The following is a 20,953-nucleotide window of genomic DNA, read 5'->3' on the forward strand; positions in this document are numbered from 1 at the left end:
GTAAGTTTACCATTCAAATCTTTAATCCAAATACACAGGGCAAATAGGGTTTTCTGTATAGACTGTGATTTATATATAATATAAAAGTGTATGAAGTCATGAGCCAAACGCAAATAATTGGCTGTGCTGGTAAATGTATATCAAAATGACCTTTGGATATAAGGGTGCGGTACTAACTGAGATGCATCCAATAATCAAGTTCCATAATGAAACATGCACAGCACCCAATGCATGAAATGTCAACGTATAATTTGCAACAAGTCAATAAAGCATGAAACGGTCACAAAAACCTAATCTGCAATTAGGATGTAGTCTACGCTTATCAAAATACATCCAGTCAGCACTCTTTTAGCAGCTCATGCAGAAACTTGCCCAAAGTCAGTAACAAATGGAGTACAAGTCACGATGAGGTTGTTTTGTTGCAACTGCATGTTGCTAAAGGAGATGTATATCGTCAATTTCACAATTTAATCATGCACAGCGCATAATCAACGAAAATGAAATACTAAATTTCACAACTCATTGAAGTATAACAGTTTAAAACATGGGCCATAATCACTTATTACTGAATGAAGGTAATATTGGTGATGAAGCTCCTTTATGTTTTGTTGAATTTAAATGGCTATATCGTGTCAGGAAAATGGGATCTAAGTGTCTTTCCCAATGACATTCAAAAGCAGCCGACCCGAGCTGACCTGAGCAGGTACATCTTGGCTACCCAAGGTTCCGACATATTAACCTATCTACACATTGGAGGATCATATATTTCAGTGCTTTGTCCTAGCAAAATCTATTTGATTTCATGAGTTGACTTCCTCAGCATGCATTGCCAACTAACCAATAGCATGTAACAGCGGTGCGTTGTACATCGGTCGAAAATGGTGGAGACAATTGACTTCAAAATTATACTTTGTAAGTTGAACATCGAAGTATGACTGCGTACCAGAGATAAGCCCAATAGGTAAGTTCGAGGGAAAGGATGTATTTCTGCAAACACGGACCAGCAGTGGAAAATTCCATATATACAAGTCTATAATAAGTGTGTGCTCTCCTTGGCTCGATTATGTAGGAACGGTGCTCAGATTTAAACAAGCTGATTTTGATTGGATGCGGTGGCTTGCACAGCATCCAATGAAATTCATAAACCCGAATTACGGACATAACTGATCGATCCTCAAAGGTCTAGATAGGATACCATATTAGACGCCTTGTTAGCAAAGACGGGGTGGGTATCGAACCCGCGACCCGTGCATTACGAGCCCAACACTCCATCACAAAGCATCCGCGGCTTATGATGCAAATATTCTACATGGCTATCAGCTTGAATATTTAAGTGTTCATTAGATTAATGCCTCTCCCTCCATGTGCCCTACTGTACATTGTAATAGGTGATTAATTTCAAGCAGTAGACATAAGGCTTCGTCATTTTCGTTTAGAAATCGTGACCTAAAGGCTGCTGGTTTGAACTCACAATCGAGATAAGCAAGAATAGCTACCATGGGCACGGTTCTTTACTCGGATTGCCTCATCAGAACAGAGTATTGGTGTAGCCATGCTGTAATGCCCCAAGCAACTTGAGCTAAATGGAAAAATTTAACCTAAGCTAGTACATTGAAAAAGGTATGTCACAGTGACCTTTTTGTATGGATGCGGTGCTAAGGATGTTGTTATGCAATCATCTAGTTCAACAAGTCTAGAACAATTACCACATACATTAATCTACGCATTCAGATGCAACCTCTCAACAACAGTCGTGAATCTAGGTATAGCAGTATCTATGCTGGAATTTGGAAGCCTACTAAATGCCAAAAGATAACCTAATCAATTACAACGTAAAATACATATCACAGTGACCTAATTTAGCTATAAGAGTGTGACAAAATCATATGTTTTGATGATTATGGCATGAAGTCGAGATTGATCCCAAATTAGTGAGGCGTGAAATATGGGTTGCAGTGAACTACTCTTGTGATGAGGGCGTAGTACTCATCCAGATATATTATATATCATGCTTTATGTATAAAGCTGTAACAGAATACTTACAGCGTCCAAAGCCTTTGTGTTAATGTCAATTTCCTATATCAGAGATTTTGGTACGATGCATATAATCGTTTTAGTTTGTTGATTATAGCAAAAACAGAACTAAAAGAATCAAGTCGCTGATTTAATTCCCATATATCTTACCGTTATATTACACTAAGATAAATAATTTATACGCGAGTCCAAACAATGGACTCATATAAATTCGTCTATACTATTCAGTGTTACAAGAACAGAAAAAGAATTAGCATTTGATATGTTTGTTCTCTTGCATGGAATGATTCATGAAGCAAAGTAAGGCAATCCAAATTAGAAATAAAATTATGGATAACAAGATATGCTCCTATGGGACGAGTTTCTCTTTCTCAACCAATAGACATGAAGAGATAGCCGATCCACCTCAACCTTGACACATAGTGGTTAGTTATCAATTCAACCATTTCATACGGACCGTGCAGCATAGCATATGATAACTGTTCGATGTCAATAAATAGGTAATAAGTTCAGACATTTCGTGCCAGAGTCACTGAACAGAGTACATACAGGAAAGATATGGCAAAGATCTGAAATGATATAAGAAAGGAGAATTTGTTGCGACATTAAGCAAGAAAACGTTTACGTTTGATGTGATGATACATACAATAATATAGTTAAATCAGGAGCTGGAAAGCAATATTCAGTGTGTTACGTTCAGACAGTTGTTGCAGGATTTAACACCATTTTTTCAGCACACGATAGGCTATACATGGCGGCCAGTATTAGTGGTGGAGGAAGAACCCTGGAAAACCCCCGGAAAGAACCACCGACCCACGAGAAGCTACTGGCAAGCTTTCTCACATACCTACATTGGCTGAATCCGAGACTAGAATTCACGCAGACAGAGGTGAGATGGCAGTGATCCATAACGGAGAGCGCTTTAGACCACTCGGCCACTCGGGGCCCCTTTACGTTCAGACAGAAAGTATCATTCAAAATAACAGGATGATAAATGCGGTGACAAAAAAAAACAAGTTCTGCACCTATAGTCGACTTCGTACATCTATGACAGTCTTCAACCAGGCCTATGGTGCACAATATAACTGTTCAAATGAATACTGATGATAAAACACCATGGTCAATGGAGAGTATGTTGGAACTTAAATGATAAAAAGCCATGGTCAGTAGAGAGTATGTTGGAACTTAAATGATAAAAAGCCATGGTCAATAGAGAGTATGTTGGAACTTAAATGATAAAAAGCCATGGTCAATAGAGGGTATGTTGGAACTTAAATGATAAAAAGCCATGGTCAATAGAGAGTATGTTGGAACTTAAATGATAAAAAGCCATGGTCAATAGAGGGTATGTTGGAACTTAAATGATAAAAAGCCATGGTCAATAGAGAGTATGTTGGAACTTAAATGATAAAAAGCCATGGTTAATAGAGGGTATGTTGGAACTTAAATGATAAAAAGCCATGGTCAATAGAGAGTATGTTGGAACTTAAATGATAAAAAGCCATGGTCAATAGAGGGTATGTTGGAACTTAAATGATAAAAAGCCATGGTCAATAGAGAGTATGTTGGAACTTAAATGATAAAAAGCCATGGTCAATAGAGGGTATGTTGGAACTTAAATGATAAAAAGCCATGGTCAATAGAGGGTATGTTGGAACTTAAACTTCAAAATAATATGACCATTGATCTAGATATTAGTTGCTATAGGGCAGCTTTAAAGTTTCATGATGTATTTTAAATCCACTGTGTTGTAATTTTTAATAAATCAAATACTGAATTTAAAACGAACACAGATATACACATAGTTGTCATAGATATATACACTGTTCCCACCCCTATAGGGATTGGAAAACTGATTAATTTCCCATTGACGTTAATGTGAATGTTAAATAATAAAACGAATTTCTGAATAAGACTGTCGTGAAAACCAGACATACTTGCATTCATTAAATGTTTGGACATTTTCCATCCTTGAAAAATAGGTTTTTCGCGGTACAGTAGTTGTTCTAATTTAGTGCTTTTAAACAGGGTGACTACATCCAATAACACAGACTTGCAACAAAAGTTCATGAGCTATTTTTGTAGGATATTAAATACAGGATATCAAAATAAAAGTGAATATGTCCGTGTGGATTATACTACATAGATAGAAGTTTGAAATGAATAATTAAAAAACATCCATTTATTAGACGGTGGGTGGGTGTGAAAATAGTTAGTACTCTAATTTTGTATTCACTAACAAGTAAACTGGTTATCTGGCTGCAAAATAGTAAATAGTCCGATACCTAAAGAAAAGAACTTAAAATATATATTTTTTTAAATTCATTGTAATGTTAAATATGGATTACATTTACCTCTTTTGTGATGAGGGTCTGAAACTCATCAGGATGAATAATCTACCAAACCGTCATGAATCTAGCTATAAAAGTATATATTTACAGCTTGTCAAAGGTATTTTGGTCACAACTTAAGCACGAAAATGGCCTAAGCTAGTAAAATATGAAATTTAGCTCACAGTGATCTTCTTTTCCTGTTTCGGTGTGATACTAATAGAGATATATACCATCATCTAGAAAGGTATTTAAGGCTGAGTTGATCTTAAATGTCTCCTTGTTTTTAGTGCAGAACGAGAAAAAGCAAATAGCAGCCGTAGTACTAGTGGTAGCAGTAAAAGCAGTAATATAAATAGTATCATCATTTGTAATAGTAGTAGCAGTAGCAGACCCAGCAACATTAGCAGTTGTTGCAGTAGTAGTGGCAATAATAGTAGTAGCAGATGCTGCAACACTAGCAATAGTAGTTGTTGTTGCAGTAGCGGTGGCAGTAATAGTGGTAGTAGAACCAACAACAATATCAACATCAGCGATTGCTGCAGTGATCATGATAGTAGCGGCAACAATAACAGAATATACGAAAGTAGTAGTAGTTGGTAAAGAAGAGAAGATGGGAGTTGCAAATAATTCACATGAAACGAGATTTACGTCATTCCCTTCATAACTGCCTTCCTAAAATCATATATGCATTTTATGTTCTTTTGAAACTTAGAACATATTGTCACCAGCCAGGGGTATTTGCTTGACCGAACGGTGTCAAACCCTGGCGCGATTTCCGCTAAAAGTCACAAGTTTACCCCAAATTTCCAAAGACATCCAAACTACTTCAGTTGTACACTAGAAAGCCGACATGTCCGTTCTATACATACATTTTATTCCGAGCAATGCAAGACCACATATTTCACAACCTGCCAAATATTTATCAACAGCACATCTGCATTGTTTCTCTTCGTTAGGTTCCGTACCGTCAGCAGTTCACGCCGTAGAAACTATGCAACTATCCCCTAACACAGGGAATAATTTTAAGTACGGCACCTTAGGCCAGTCAATCAATGGTTTCCAGGCACATTTCGCCAGTACAACTCCATCACATTTGCCACCATAGCGACATAAACGCTATCTGCCGAGTGCCTTCTTATTTATTCCTTTGTTTAATTTACAGGTATCCTACCGTAAATACTGCCACTGCAGTCACACCACCAATGTACACCTCTCGATTTTAATAGGGACTACGGTACGACAGGGACACTCATTCCGTTTCTACCAGAATTCACTACCAGAATTCACTACTAGTGAATCACTGCATCATGGAAACTCACTAACACTTCACACTGTGACGTTTGCTCCTAGTAATTGGCTAATTATTTCGGGCTAAGTGTTGCGTGTTTAGGCTCGAATAAACAGTTACACAGAAAGAGTGAAAACAACAAGACTTTTAAAATTTAACAAATTATTTATTTTTCTGGAAAAATTCTGTAAAAATGAAAAAAGGAGAAGAACTTACGATTTCAAGAATCAAATCCAACAATAATCTAAGAATAATCCACGAATTACTTTGCAAACGTCCTAGTAACAAATGTTCTAATAATTTCAAGTTTGAATCCTGACGGAAAATCCAAGATGGGTGACGATGACGTATGATGTAGCAAGTACCGTTCTTATCTACAGTTCCTTGTAGAAATACAAAAAATGGCACTCCGGTGTTGGAAATCCAAATTAAACTTGTAAGCAATGTCTTTCCAAAATTTCTTTGTGAGCACTTCTCAAAATATTTCCAGAGAAAAAAGAATTAATCCTTTTGAAATCCAACTGATCCGAAGAAAATTAGAACTATAAATCTGGCTACAGCAAAATAACCTGACATCAGTGTAAAAAGCCCAAAAATGAGAAATCTCTCTCAAAGCATCTCTATTAAAACTAAAAAATGCGCGTAATGGAAAAACTGGAATTGCGAAATCGAAAGGGGGTCACGTGATCGTGTTTACTACAAAAATGACCCTGACGACAACCAATCATTTTACTCCAAGAAATAACAAATAAAAAAAATGTTTACATCTTAAATCATGTTGTACCATCATGACCTTGGAAACAACCAATCACTGTAAAACAAAATAGAACCTGTTTATCAAAGTAGCTACAAGTTTTGAAACAAGGTCAGAATTTAGATTAATACCTGGTGTATATAAACTAACAGTCAAGGTCAAGCACTTTTCTGAAAAGGTATCATCTCTAGTGAATAAATTTGCATTATAAAAGCATACAATAAAATAAAAAAATTAAAACTGACAAACAATTAAATTAAAATAAATATGAATTAAATCAGATATACGTAACACTTTCCCCCATAAAGAAAGAAAGATTTATATGATAAAGCTTTCCTTTTACCATGGATTAATACATGGGTTTTAAGAAAAACATAAGTACTCTTATGAATTACAAACATTGTATATGAATAATACATTTATATACACGGAGAAATGCTGCATCTGCTATTAAATTATATTTTCCCTTGATGTGCTTGATGTCAATATTATATTCCTGTAACAATAAACTCTACCTTAGTAGTCTTTGATTTTTATGTTTCATATTGCCGATGAAAATAAGGGGGTTGTGGTCACTAAATACAACAATCGAGGAAGGAGCTGAACTAAGGTAAACTTCAAAATGTTGTAATACCAATATCAAAGCCAAACATTCCTTCTCAATTGTTGAATAATTCCTTTGGTGCTTATTTAATTTCTTGGAATAGTGTGCACACTAAATGATCAATACCCATTTCATCGTCTTGAATCAAAACTGCTCCAACCCCATCATCACTTGCATCAACAGACAGTTTAAAAGATTGGCTAAAATTTGGAGCTGTAATAACTGGAGCGCTTTTAAGTATGGCTTTCAACTTGTCAAAAGCCTCCTGACATTTTTCACTCCAAAGGAACTTGTTTTTCTTGCTCAATAAATTTATCAGCGGTTCAGCAATGTTAGAAAAATTGCAACAAAATTTTCGATATTATCTGGCCATACCTAAAAATCGCATCAGTTGCTTTTTATTAACATGCACTGGAAATTCAGAGATAGCATTGACCTTAGCATCTATAGGTTTAACTTGTCCATGTCCCACGATGTGTCCCAGAAATGCATAGCAGAACTCACTTTTAGATAAATATATTGTCAAACCTGTATCTGTGAGTCTGTCAAAAAATTTCCGAATTGTTGCTAAATGTTCTTTCCAGGTGTCGTTGTAGATGATGACATCATCGATGTAAGTATCACAATTGTCTAGACCAGAGGTAATCATATTCATGAGGCGTTGACATGTACTTGGCGACCCTTTCATCCCAAAACGGCATTACTTTATATTAGTAAAGTCCATTTGGAGTCACGAATGCCGAAATTTCATTTGCTCCTTCTGTTAGTGGAATCTGCCAAAATCCCTTCAAAAGGTCAAACTTGGTGACATACTTGGCATTCCCAATCTTATCAATACAGTCATCGATTCTTGGTAATGGGAATAAATGCTTTTGTCACAATATTCACCTTCCTATAATCAGTACACATACGGAAAGTTTTATCTGATTTTTGAACAAGTATGCATGGTGAACTCCAGTCACTTTTACTAGGCTCTATAAAATCATTCTCCAGCAAATATTGAATTTCCTTTTTCAAGTATTCCTGTTTGAGAGGGTTCATCCTTTACGGGTGTTATTTGAAAGGTTTAGAATTTACAATTTCAACGTCATGGAAGATTTTGTTTGTCCTTGTAGGAACATCTGGAAATAAGTGATCATATTCAATAATAACTCTTTAAGTTTATTTCTTTTTTTCTCTTGCAAATGTGAAATTTTCTGGTCACTCCAATGTCAGTAGAATCTGATGATATTCCTTCACTTAAATCTTTAATGAGTGGGACAGGTACAACTAAATTAGGGGGCCCCGAGTGGCCGAGTGGTCTAAAGCGCTCTCCGTTACGGATCACTGCCATCTCACCTCTGTCTGCGTGGGTTCGAATCTCGGATTCAGCCAATGTGGGTATGTGAGAAAGCTTGCCACTAGCTTCTCGTGGGTCGGTGGTTCTTTCCGGGGTTTTCCCGGGTTCTTCCTCCACCATTAATACTGGCCGCCATGTATAGCCTATCGTGTGCTGAAAAATGGCGTTAAACCCTACAACAAGAACAACAACAACTAAATTAATTGCATGTTTAACCTGGCTATCTCTTTCAATATACTCTTTTAGCATGTTAATGTTACAGAGTTGATTTTGTTTACGTCTCCCAGGAGTATTTATGATGTAATTTAAATCATTTATTTTCCTGTCAACTGTGTAGGGACCATAATACTTAGCCTGAAGAGGATTTTGTGGTATTGGCAAGAGAGCCAGGACTCTATCACCAGGCTGAAAACTCCTTTCCTTCGAGTTTTTATCATATCTTAACTTCACTTTGGATTTAGTAGAGTGCAAATTTGCTCTTGCGACCTCACAAGCCTTTGACAACTTGTATTTAAAATTAGAACATAATCAAGAAGATTAATTTCAGAATCTTCATTAGAAAGAAGTTTTTTTTTAATAACTTCAATGGTCCACGCACAGTGTGTCCAAAAACCAGTTCAAAGGGACTGAACCTTAAGATTTTTGTGCTGATTCCCTAACAGCAAACAATAGTAAATGAATTCCTTCATCCCAATCTTTACCCGTATCAAAACAATATGATCGAATTATATTTTTCAAAGTATGATGGAATCTTTCTAATGCACCTTGGCTCTCAGGGTGATAGGCAGAAGATTTGAATTGTTTAATGCCCAATTCGTACATAACTTGCTGGAAAATTCCAGACATGAAATTTGAGCCTTGATCAGACTGTACGGACTTGGAAAGGCCAAACTGAGTTTAAAAAAAAAAAAAAAAAACTTTATCAAAGCTTTTACTATTGTTTTAGATTTTATATTCCTCAAGGGAATTGTCTCTGGAAACCTTGTTGACGCACACATAATGGTCAACAGGTATTGGTTACCTGACTTGGTCTTAGGTAAGGGACCAGCACAATCTACCATAATTCTACTGAATGGTTCGTCAAAGGCACGAACAGGTTGTAGATGAGCCTTGGGAATTTTCTGATTTGGTTTTCCCATCATTTGACAGGTATGACAAGATCTACAGTATTTACCAACATCACTTTTGAGTTTTGGCCAATAGAAGTGAGTTAAGATCTTGTTATAAGTTTTATTGATCCCTAAATGATCAGCCAATGGAGTTTCATGGTCGAGACTAAGTATTTCTCACCCATGCGACAGAAAAATCTAGCTGTTTTGCTAACCTTACTTTTCGTATCTCAGTCTAGTCATCTCAGACCAGTCGTCTCAGTCAAGGTGTCCACGCTCTACGGACTACATTATCAAGGAACGCAACCATAGTTGTCTTATGCTTGGTCTGATGGAGTTATTTTCGGATCAAACAAACGCTAACACTTTGGGACATTTGACAAAATAATTTTTTGGAGTAGAGAGAAAAAAATAACTTACAAAAAGAAGATTTAGAAAGCAAAAGATAAAGATAAGACAAAAAGAAAATAGACTACAAGCTAGGAAACATCTTGTCTCTTAAAGATAGAGCAAAAATCGTAAATGTTTACCACCCACTGGGTACCTATTCCATGTATACAGTACGCTTTTTGGACGATGGAAGTTTCGCAAATTATGCAAAACATGAACTAGTAATTTCAGAAGATTCACCAAAGCATGAGTCAGAGGATCTTTCCTTTCTTTTTGATGACTGGGAAACAAATGAAATAAATGTGTCTCTGAAACCAAACCAACTTTCGTCGGAGAAAATAACAAAATCAGGAGTGGAAATAAAAAACACTGAAACGGTCAAAGAGAGTAGATTTACAGAAGTGGACGAACAATTTGTCACAAATTTTGTTTTAGAGCATGAAAATGTGAATATCAAACGCAAGACATAGCAAGACATAGACATAAAACTACTAGAAGAATATCTTGAGAAAAACAACGAGACGCGCCCTATACATCAAGTGCCGGCACCTGCCCTGAACATCATTCTCTCAAGATTTTTCCTTTCACTTCGTCAGACTGATGGAAGTGAATACGAGCCGGCAACATTGAGAGGTGACAATGGCATACATACTGACCGATAACACACAATTGAATCTGAAGAATAATGTATGACACTCATTCTACTATAATGTGACCAATTAATGATTATTCATGTCGTTAACAAATTTGCAGTCGTAAAACGTTTATTGAATTCATTACACCATTAGTTTCTGTTTTGATATATACTATAACACGTTTTTTCTCATTTCAATTTAAATAAAGGTATCTAGACCTTTTTAATTGTGAAAATATATCAAAAATGAAAATCTAATTTACACGTAAAGTAATGTGTCGCTATGCATGCATCCACTTTTTGAATCCTTGACACTTTTTTGTGTTGGTGCTTTATTTCTATATTTTGTTGTTTTGCTTGATTGAAAGAAGACATGATCTCAAGCAATAAATACATCGATTATGTTTTATGCTGATTTAAACCTAGTCGCAAAAATTACATTAACTTCCGTAACCTTTTTATGTATATACCAAAACGTTTAGTTAAATCGAAAACAACTATCGGGTTTTTTGTAAGCTAAAAACAGAAAACCGTTAGCTCTGATCTTAGTTCTGTCGAAAAGAAATAGTTGGAAACTTTCTGCTAAGAAGATAATGAAATATAAAAAAAGGATGTCTTACTTAAGACATTAACTTCCGTAACAACTATCTCTGTGAAATGGTAAATTTAAACGGTAAATATTAGGCGAGTTTCACTGCAAGCGCTGGAAATCTTTAATATAAACTATTCAACGAAGACATTATCGATGTCTGTAACCAATAGTTCAATTTTAAATATAAAATATTAACTTCCGTAACTTTTAACTTCCGTAACGGTTTTTTTCCGGAATCAGAAGTCGATACCGGATCGAGACTTGTACTTGGTGGTTATTTTTCACGATTCACCGGAAGATTATCGAATATAGCAGACATCATTTATCAACGATTTTTACTATAATTTAGAGCTACTTGTTGTTTTCTTCAGGTAAGTTCTTTGTGTACTAGTGAAAAAGCATGCCAGAAACTTGATTTTAATAGTAGAAAAGACAAATACAACTGATTTTCATTCCAAATACGACCTGATTATAACTTAAAAAAATCGTCTGCATGTTGTCGGTGTAGAGTGAATTTTTGCCCAATCGAAAATCATGTCCGATTCCGTTATGGAAGTTAATTGAATATTTTTTATATGGTTTTTGTATTCTTTTACATGTTATGCTTTCAATTGTCACTTCTATAACTTTAAATTTAAGCTATTCATGTGTAAATTATAAAATGGGCGTAAGTTAACATCGTGTCTACAGACCAGTGTTCTATGATGATTCTTGATGTTGAGGTATGGCTTATCAAAGATAAAACACACAATGTTACCCCCCCCCCCTTCCTAAAAAAAGAAAAAAAAACTAAAATCGTTGAACAAGAGATCGAGACTAGAAATAAAATTATCACCGTTTCCACTCAATTCTAATATTATTATATTAGTATTAGAAAAAAACGCAAATTGCTTTCGTTACGGAGGTTAAAAGGTTAAAAACACTTCTTGTATTTTTTTCAGTTAACCATGCCACTGTCAAATGCAGAACGACAAAAGAGATGGAGAGAGCGAAAAAAAGAACAGAATCTAAACGCATTCATGGAAAAGGAGAGAAAAAGAAAAAGGGAGTCATATGTTCCAGTTGAAAACCTTGGCGAGAGAGCACATAAAAGAAGGAAAAAAGAAGTAAACGAGAGAGTAAAGAGACATTATTTGAAAAAGAAGATTTCCCAAATGACCCCTGTGAATAACATAGAAGATGGTCCAGGTACATCAACAAGAAGTCATGAAAAGACAACAATATTGGTGAAGTTTCCATCGTTTGGACATAATAAGGGAGAAGGCTTAAGAAAACGGTACAAAAGCTCACTCAAGAATGCACAGAGGAAAATTCAAGAGTTAGAACAGAAAAACGTAGATTTAAGCAAGTGCAACAAACGTATTCAAAAGAGAATAGAAAGACTAAGAGCAAAAAGTACAAAAACTCATGACTCTTCGGATGCAGACTTAGACACAACTCTTGAAACAGACGAAAACTCAGTTCCTAGCTCACGTATGACACCACGATCAAAAACAAATGCACTGCTTAATAGACTTAAACTCACACCATCAGGAAGAAAAATACTTCGAAAAAGGCTTTTCTTTGCCAACTGCATCACAAAAGATTTAAAAGAATCTGTGGCTTCAGTTAAAAAAAGTGTTTTCAAGAAGCTCCCATTTTATACCGCTAGAAAGTATCGCTTCATGTCTGAGTTACATCGAAGAACTGGCATACACAGAAAACAGGTGGTCAAAAGAACCACGCTTACAAAGAAACAAGCATCTAAACAGAATCTAAATTTACAAGTAACAAGTTTCCTGGAGAGAGAAGATAACAGCTCAGTACTTGTCAGCAAAAAGAAGAGTGATGTAGTGGTGATTGAAAACATCGAGCATCAAAAGAGAATTTTATCCGACTATATGCATAACCTTCATGACAAATTTCGCTTAGAGAATCCTGATATCAAGGTGTCACGAGCTCGTTTCTACCAGTCAAGACCGAAATATTTGTTGCTAGCTAACTTTGCATCTAGAAGAACCTGTTTATGCGCACGACATCAAAATATGGCTTTGAAACTTAAAGCAATGAGGTCATTAGGTCTAAATCTTCCAAAAAGTCCAGATGCTTTCATTAAAGAACAGGACACGAATGAAAAACTGAAAGAAACACTTGAAACCGGTCTCCCAGATATGGTTAAATACACTCAATGGAAAAAGGTAGTAGAAGGGCAGAAGTCAAGATGGAAAGAAGTTGATGAAGCTGTAGCTAAAACCGATTTTATTCATTTGATGGACAGTCAAACGTCAGAATTCAGAAACCACGTCAAGAGGGTAAAAGTACAGTACCAAGAAATGAGAAACCTTCGAGAAAATTTACCCGAGAATGAAGTAATGTTATGGATGGACTTTGCTGAAAACTTTGTGTGTACCTCCGTGGAAGCAGTCCAGTCTTCATATTGGAATCAGGCTATGGTCAGTCTCCACACTATGGTTGTTTATTTTCCAAAGTCACAAGGCCAACGTCTTCAAAGTTTTGTGGGAGTCTCTGATGTCTTATGTCATAACGCAACAGTTGTTTATACAATTTTGAAGAAACTCATACCAATGCTGCAATCAACTTATCCATCAATCAAAACCATACACTACCTTACCGATTCACCAACGAGCCAATATAGAAACAAAACAATCTTTAAAATTTTGGCTGACCACAATGAAGACTTTGGTATAGCTGGTCGATGGAACTATTTGGAATCGGGCCATGGCAAAGGCCCGTGTGATGGTTTAGGTGCTAGCATAAAAAGAGCCGCAGATATGGCCATTCGTCATGGAAAATGTCTCATTCAAAATGCTGAAGATTTCTACGCGTGGTCTAAGCAGACGGAAGAGAGTGGTAGCAAAATAAAATATCTGTACTACAACCAGGCAGACGTTGACATGAGCAATGAAACAATACAACAGAAAGAGAAGCCTATGCAAATATCCGGTACCTTTAAGTTACATGCAGTTGTGCCAATAAACTCTTGTACGATCCTTACTAGAGAAACATCATGTTATTGTAATGGTTGTCTTGTCAATCCTCAAACCAGCGTCCATGAATGGCAGGAACATGTGATATGTAAAAGACAGGATGAGGAAGTCATTGATACAAATGGAACTCTCATGCCAACTTTAGAGGTCGCTGCCGTTACAAGCGACCAGGAAGAAGTGTTTGAATATGAACGCATTCAGTACTCTGACATTCAACCATCCTGCTGGGTCTCTGCTGTTTACGAACGAAATTTTTATTTTGGTCAAATAGTAGCCATTGATATTGACGATGATGAAGTAGAGATCAATTTTTTAGAGAAATCAGGAAAGTATGGCAAAGCATTCCAAATGCCATCTAGGGAAGACAAATTGTGGATAAAAAGAGAAAAACTTCTGACCATACTAGAAAAAGAACCAAGACCTGCAGGAAAATCCAAACGATTGGATAAAACTTACCTGATTGACAAAAGTGAGATGGAAAAGGCCGAAAGGGCTTTCGAAATGATCAAATAGACAAAAAAAATGTTTGCCTTTAATCAGTGAACTAAAAGAATAGAATTACTTCGTTCCCTGTAATACAATTTTTAAGAATTCTTTCATGTTCTTTCATGAACTTAGTAAAGTTAACTTCCGTAACGTTTTTACTTGTTTTTTATAATGGAGATAAAAATATACAAGTGCACAAAAAACATATCACCTTAACTTGAAAGATAATGCATTATATTAGCAAAAACAAGGAAAGTTAACAATAACTGGCTCTCCCAAACATGCTTTTGGATAGTTTATTTGTTTATGTGTGACTGTTATCCAAACGCAGTTTAGTCTATTTTGAGACTTTATTTGTAAAAACAAAGTATAAAAAACAAGCCTTTCTATAGTATATAACTAAAAGATAGATCAGAATTTAGCTTTAAAAAGTGAGTAAAAGGTTGAAATTTACTATTAATTGGATTGAATAGTCTTTAATTGATTCAACTAACTTCCGTAACGACAAGGTTCACCATGAGAGATGCATTTGGCGTAAAATGAAAACGGTAAACAATTTGTGGGCAATTTTTTGTTTTCATGTGCGGTGAAATGTTAGTAACATGATTAAATATCCAAAACTGTGAATTTAGATTGAAAAAAAAATCACTGTATTATTCCATATTTGGTCCGAATTTAGTAGAATCACTGATGAGCAAATAAAATGATGCATAGCGCAACTGATATACATTCAATTTGTTTGAAACATAAATGAGTTTTTAAATGAGTGCAAGAATGAATAAATAATTACCCAAAAAAATATTATGTAATGAACAAGAATTGTATACATAGTTTTAAAAGGTAAATTACCTTATAAATTAAAGAACTTGACTGATAAAGCAATTTAGGCCCTCGCCAACATGGATGACAAATGATTAAAAAAACAGAGAGAGATTTGTTACCCTAGGTACATGGCTTTTTATAATTAATTATTATTTATTATTAGGCATGATGGGAAGTTTTGAACGATATCTGAGACGAAACAGATACAATTGCAGCTTGGTTTATGACCCTGAATTTTATCGAGCAAGAGATGCCCTAAAAAGTAAACAGAAAGATTTGAAGAAGAAAGGAAAAGGAAACAAACTCAAAACTGCTGATGCCGTAACTGATGATGACATAAAAAAAATGTATGAATACTCGCTTCTGGGCCCCAGCACACCGGCAAGTTTACTGAACACTTTATGGTTTAATAATACTTTGTACTTTGAGGTACGGGGAGGGGGAGAAGAACACAGAAACATAAAGTTGGGAGACATATCATTAAAGCAAGATTGCGAACTTGACGTAGAATATTTAGAGTTTAACGAGAGACAGACGAAGACGAGGACAGGAGAGGACATAAAAAACACAAGAAAAGAAAAACCAGGGATGTACGCTAACCATCTATTTCCAGATATACGTCCGGTAACTATTTACAAATGTTGCATGAACAAACGTCCAATTGATTTTTGTAACCCTGACCATCCATTTTACCATGCCCCTGTAACTTACGTGCATGCACCTGGGCCAAATGAGCAATGGTTTTTATGTGCACCAGTTGGTGCTCGAAAGCTTAACTCGCTAATGAAAAAAATGGCTTTGAAAGTAAACTTGCCCGATTTGGCTTCTAAACCCATTAAAAACGCTAGCGTGAGAAAATATCTGTCAGAAACTAATAGAATACAATGTTCCAGACACTCAGGCTATACACATCACTGGCCACAAAAATCCCAACTCTCTCAACAACTACAGAAAACTTAGTAATAGCCAGAATGTGTTATGTCAAGCATCCTTTCTTCTAATTTTGTTAAACATCTCCATTGTGCCCCAGTTGAATGAAACATGTGCATGCAATCTTTGAGGACAAATAATGCACTTACCAGCCAAAGGGAATCATTTATCAATCCACACGTTATTCCACAAACAAATTTCCCTGTAGCAGATTCTTCCACTACTAGTAGGAACACTTGCCATATTTCCAAGACAGAGAATATAAATTTTCCTAGAAATCTTGAACTTGAAACTTCATCACATGGTTATCAGCTAGGGACTGTATTTGGAGGGTCTTTCATACGGGGTGGTAATTTTACAATCCATATTAATTACAACACATGTTACAAACAGTTTCACCACCTCCAAAGATAAGGAAATTTATATACGATAGTGACTCTGATCTCCAAATACCCGTGAATAACCCAAACACGGACACTCATGCTACATGTAACTTTTCGTTATAACAATAGAAGTGTGGGCGCAGTGTCGTTTCATTCTTTACAATTTAATTTTCTAAATTGGGACTGATGAAAATGAAACATTTTCTTGTAATAAATATTGACTTTTTTTTGTTAATTTCATATAACATCCATATATTAAATGTGATAATACCTCAATACTATGCAAATTATTATGTTGTTATTCTTTTTGGCTCGCGCATAGAAACTGTATACTTAGGATTACACGGTCACGCCACATTCCTCATTTTTGTATTAATGCACCGCATGTAAACATTTGCGCGTGAACTGCACTGCACAAGTGAGAAGTTCATTTTTAATTTAAAGACAATTATTGGGCGAGAAAAAGATTCACTTTGGGGTTTGGACAACGTCGCGGGGTTAAATTATATGTCAAATAATATAACCCCTTGACTGGGATTTCCTTGTCTCGGTCCAAACCCCAACATAGATTCTATATGTCCTGTCTGGAAGGTTTTGGAACTACAGTTTGATAGTTCACTGACCATTCGTCATCAGCAGGTACCACAGGAGGTCTCCATTTTCTCATAAGAATTAAATTTTTTATGAAATAACAGACAGGAACTTCAGTAGCTTCAGTTTCGCTAATGGCCTTCTGAAACAAACAGGATCTTTTTCCTGTTGGGCGACAAGTGATTGTCGTTTATCACCCTGATTTAGAATAAAGAGAATGAGTCGTTAAAAGAGGATCACTGTGATCAATACCTTCTGATTGATCCAAACAAGGAGTGAAAGTGACCTCATCAAAAACCTGACCAATACATGTGTCAGCTAAAGGAATACTTGCCTTACCAACATCATTTTCAAGAGCTTTCTTTGCCATATCTCTTGATCTTGCACAAGCTGTAAATACATCAGGGAATTCTTTTTCAATTGGATCGACTTTCTGATCCAAGCAAGGCTTGTCAGTTACAAGTGGATTAACCACAACCTAGTCTCCAGCTATGTCGTTGCCTAGTAATAAATGAATGCCCTCAACGGATAAAACATACACCATTCCGACTGTCACGGGTCGTGAAACTAAGTCTGGTGACAAATTTACACAAATTTACACAATGGAGATGGAAAATCCAAGATGGGCGACGATGACGTATGATGTAGTCATTACTGTGCTTATCTACAGTTCCTTGTAGAAATACAAATAATGGCACTCCAGTGTTGGAAATCCAAATTGCGAAATCGAAAGTGGGGTCACGTGATCGTGTTTACACCAAATATGACCTTGACGACAACCAAACATTTTACTCCAAGAAATAACAAATATTAAAAAGTTGTTTACATCTTAAATCATGTAGTACCATCATGACCTTGGAAACAACCAATCATTTTAAAATAAAATAGAACTTGTTTATAAATGTAGCTACAAGTTCTGAAACAAGGCCAGAATTTAAATCAACACATGGTGTTTATAAACTAACAGTCAAGGTCAAACAATGTTTTGAAAAAGTATCATCTCTAGTTAATAAATTTACATTATAGTAGCATATAATAGAATAAAAAAAATGAAACTGACAAACAACTAAATTAAAATAAATATGAATTAAATCAGATATACGTAACATAAGGAATATTTCCATTGCACCGAATTCCAATAATCAGACTAGTAATCACATAAATCTAAGCATTCCTTAAAACGGGGCGCTATAACCAAATGTGCATACTCCAAATTTATTACAATATACATGCACTGTCACATTATCATTTATGATGGTCCAGCCCAATAACTTATATAAAAATACACACCATTGCACTATCTCCCGTCCTGCTCTGAAATATTGCAGCTTTCGAAGATGTTTATTTATTGTTTTACTTTATCTTCAGGAAACGTGAGTATAGCTTACCAAAATTCTACTGTTATGTGATTAAATGTCACTAAAAATATTTTATTTCAACTTCAAAAAATATTTTCTTGTCTTGCTAAAATAAACTCCAAAGATAAAATCAAAATGGAATATATGGACAATTATAATCACACATATTATGTTTCTTGTTTGTCCTTATTTAAAATTTTGTGAATGTTGAATAGAAGAAAAATAATATCGTCATATGCCTTTGCAAGTAATGTCTCTTTATACACTAACGAGACTTTCAAAGGTCAAAGGTAATCCAACGTAAAACAGTATCGGATTTTTATTGATTTTAGCACTTACATTCTGAAAAAGGTGAGTTGGGTGCTGTTTATAATAAACTGAAGATTCTACTTTTGCAGACTTTGTCGTCATATTTTAGGACCAATTTCAATGAACTAGTGCAATATATTTACCCTGAATACATCTTACCTCATGCAAAGGAGTATAAATCGTAGCTCTCTCCCCATAGTGATTTAGATCCATGTATTAATATTTAGAAGAAAAATTAATTCCTTACGGAATATACAACCGTTGGATGCTTGCATAATATAATACTCACTGTATGTAATGTTATCGCTTAATATCGCACTGTATATGTGTGCAATCAGGGCTAAAAGGGATGTCGACTGCAACGCTAGCTCCTTCTTAAGCATTGATGTCAAGACTGGCTGAAAATAGAAAACATTAAATGTAATACGGTCATGAGGGAGCCGCGCCACCTGGGTCGCTAGATTGGTAGCCGCCCTGGCCTGTTCTGCTGTTCTCGAGAAAAGCACTTGGTTTGCAGTTCCTTTGCTTGATACGTCCTGTAATGCGCTAAGAGTGCAGTTACAGTCAACACAAACAAAACCGCAGCTTTTCTGTCAAACAAAAATGTACAGGTGATTGTATAAAATGGAGAGTCATTTCGAGATTGGTGTCGTGAGAAGGGACGGCCATTTTACAGTATGGTAGGTATGCAACATTTATCGCAAGTAACCGAGTCAAGTAGGCACAATCACCTCTGTGAAAATGAAGTTTGCAAAAGTAAACCAGAATGAACATAACAAAACAAGGAAGACAGAAAGAACAACAGGAAGGAAAGATTAATATTGCATGCAGTGAATGGACCTCAGTGAAGTCTTTAATTGCAACAAGTCGGTTGTAAATCTAAAACTGCACACCAGCTCATTTGCTTGTTCTTTGGATAACCATGAAAAACCTTATGCACGTGCCCTTTAATTAACTGTCACAGCCACTGATCTTTTTCGTCGTCATTTAAGGTTATGTCAACAAATCCGTCAGAAACACTTTATGTACAGGAAAAGGACCAAGGAAGTTCCGTCATTTTAGCAGGTTTTAACTGCACCTTTAACACAATATTGGCTGGGTTATGTCAAAGAAAAAATAGTTATGTGCCTTTCACAAGGATATACTAAAGCAGCTGACCGGGCTGACATGTGCGGGTATCGATCATGTGACACTTCGATTAAGCATCTGAAGCTACATCTTTTTATAGCTCATGCATCACGTGGAAAATCACTATCGAGACCCAATGCATAAGATTAGACACCGTCATAGACAAGAAAACATGAGTATCTGTGTCTAATATTAAAAAAGTTTTCTCTGACAACGGTTGTCCAAGATTGTCTCTGGTCACTGCAGGTTATAATATTAATTCAGCCCTCTCTCTCTCTCTCTCTCTCTCTCTCTCTCTCTCTCTCTCTCAAACAAACGAAAAGTTACAAATCTGCATTGAATAATAGAAGTTTACCAATCTTAAAGATAAATTTTATCCTGACCACGACATTAGAATGTACACACTAGCTCAGTCTGCAACGAAACATTATATATATATATATATATATATATATATATATATATATATATATATATATATATATATATATATATATATATATATATATATATATATATATATACATGTGTGTGTGTTTGTGTGCGTGTGTGTGTGTGTGTATGTGCAATAAACTGACAACTAACAGTGCAAAACTAGTTTCTAACTAGCCTGAGCACTTAAGACAAGACAAAGAAAACTAAACCAGAATGAAATCGTTCAGCATCAAGTTGAAGCAAACTAGATGAGACAAACATTTCAAGCTTTTAATCCTGAAGAAAGTTATGTAAAGTTTGTAACCTTAACGATTGTTCTGTTCAAGTTAACTAAAAACGCCTTACCTCTATTGTTTAATAGTCCTTAGGAGGAAAAAACGACGTCTGCCCGCTTTTATCAATGGCATATACACAAGTCTCGGTCATCGTTCAGAGACTTTATAAAGG

At 35.6% G+C, this 20,953-nt stretch overlaps 2 protein-coding genes across 2 annotated transcripts in view; one reads left to right on the forward strand and one right to left on the reverse strand.

The window, feature by feature from the left end:
• Positions 1 to 20,928, reverse strand: part of LOC149774979 (uncharacterized) — a 54,498-nt gene extending 33,570 nt beyond the window's left edge. The window contains exons 1-2 of the mRNA XM_089944573.1: positions 20,852 to 20,928; positions 19,233 to 19,341 (exon numbers count right to left, since the gene is read on the reverse strand). Of these exons, the coding sequence (XP_089800699.1) occupies positions 19,233 to 19,326 (94 nt within the window). The 5' untranslated portion in view covers positions 19,327 to 19,341; positions 20,852 to 20,928. The remainder of the gene's footprint in view (positions 1 to 19,232; positions 19,342 to 20,851) is intronic.
• On the forward strand, positions 10,412 to 18,653 carry LOC149774980 (uncharacterized). Its single transcript, XM_089944567.1, has 3 exons — positions 10,412 to 10,484; positions 15,536 to 15,996; positions 18,645 to 18,653. The coding sequence occupies exons 2-3, from the start codon at positions 15,538 to 15,540 to the stop codon at positions 18,651 to 18,653; spliced, it is 468 nt and encodes a 155-aa protein (XP_089800693.1). The 5' UTR covers positions 10,412 to 10,484; positions 15,536 to 15,537.
• Positions 20,929 to 20,953: the final 25 nt, after the last annotated feature.

Source organism: Sinohyriopsis cumingii, unplaced genomic scaffold, assembly GCF_028554795.1.
Source record: "Sinohyriopsis cumingii isolate HCF-2022 unplaced genomic scaffold, ASM2855479v2 utg000043l, whole genome shotgun sequence".
Taxonomy (NCBI): domain Eukaryota; kingdom Metazoa; phylum Mollusca; class Bivalvia; order Unionida; family Unionidae; genus Sinohyriopsis; species Sinohyriopsis cumingii.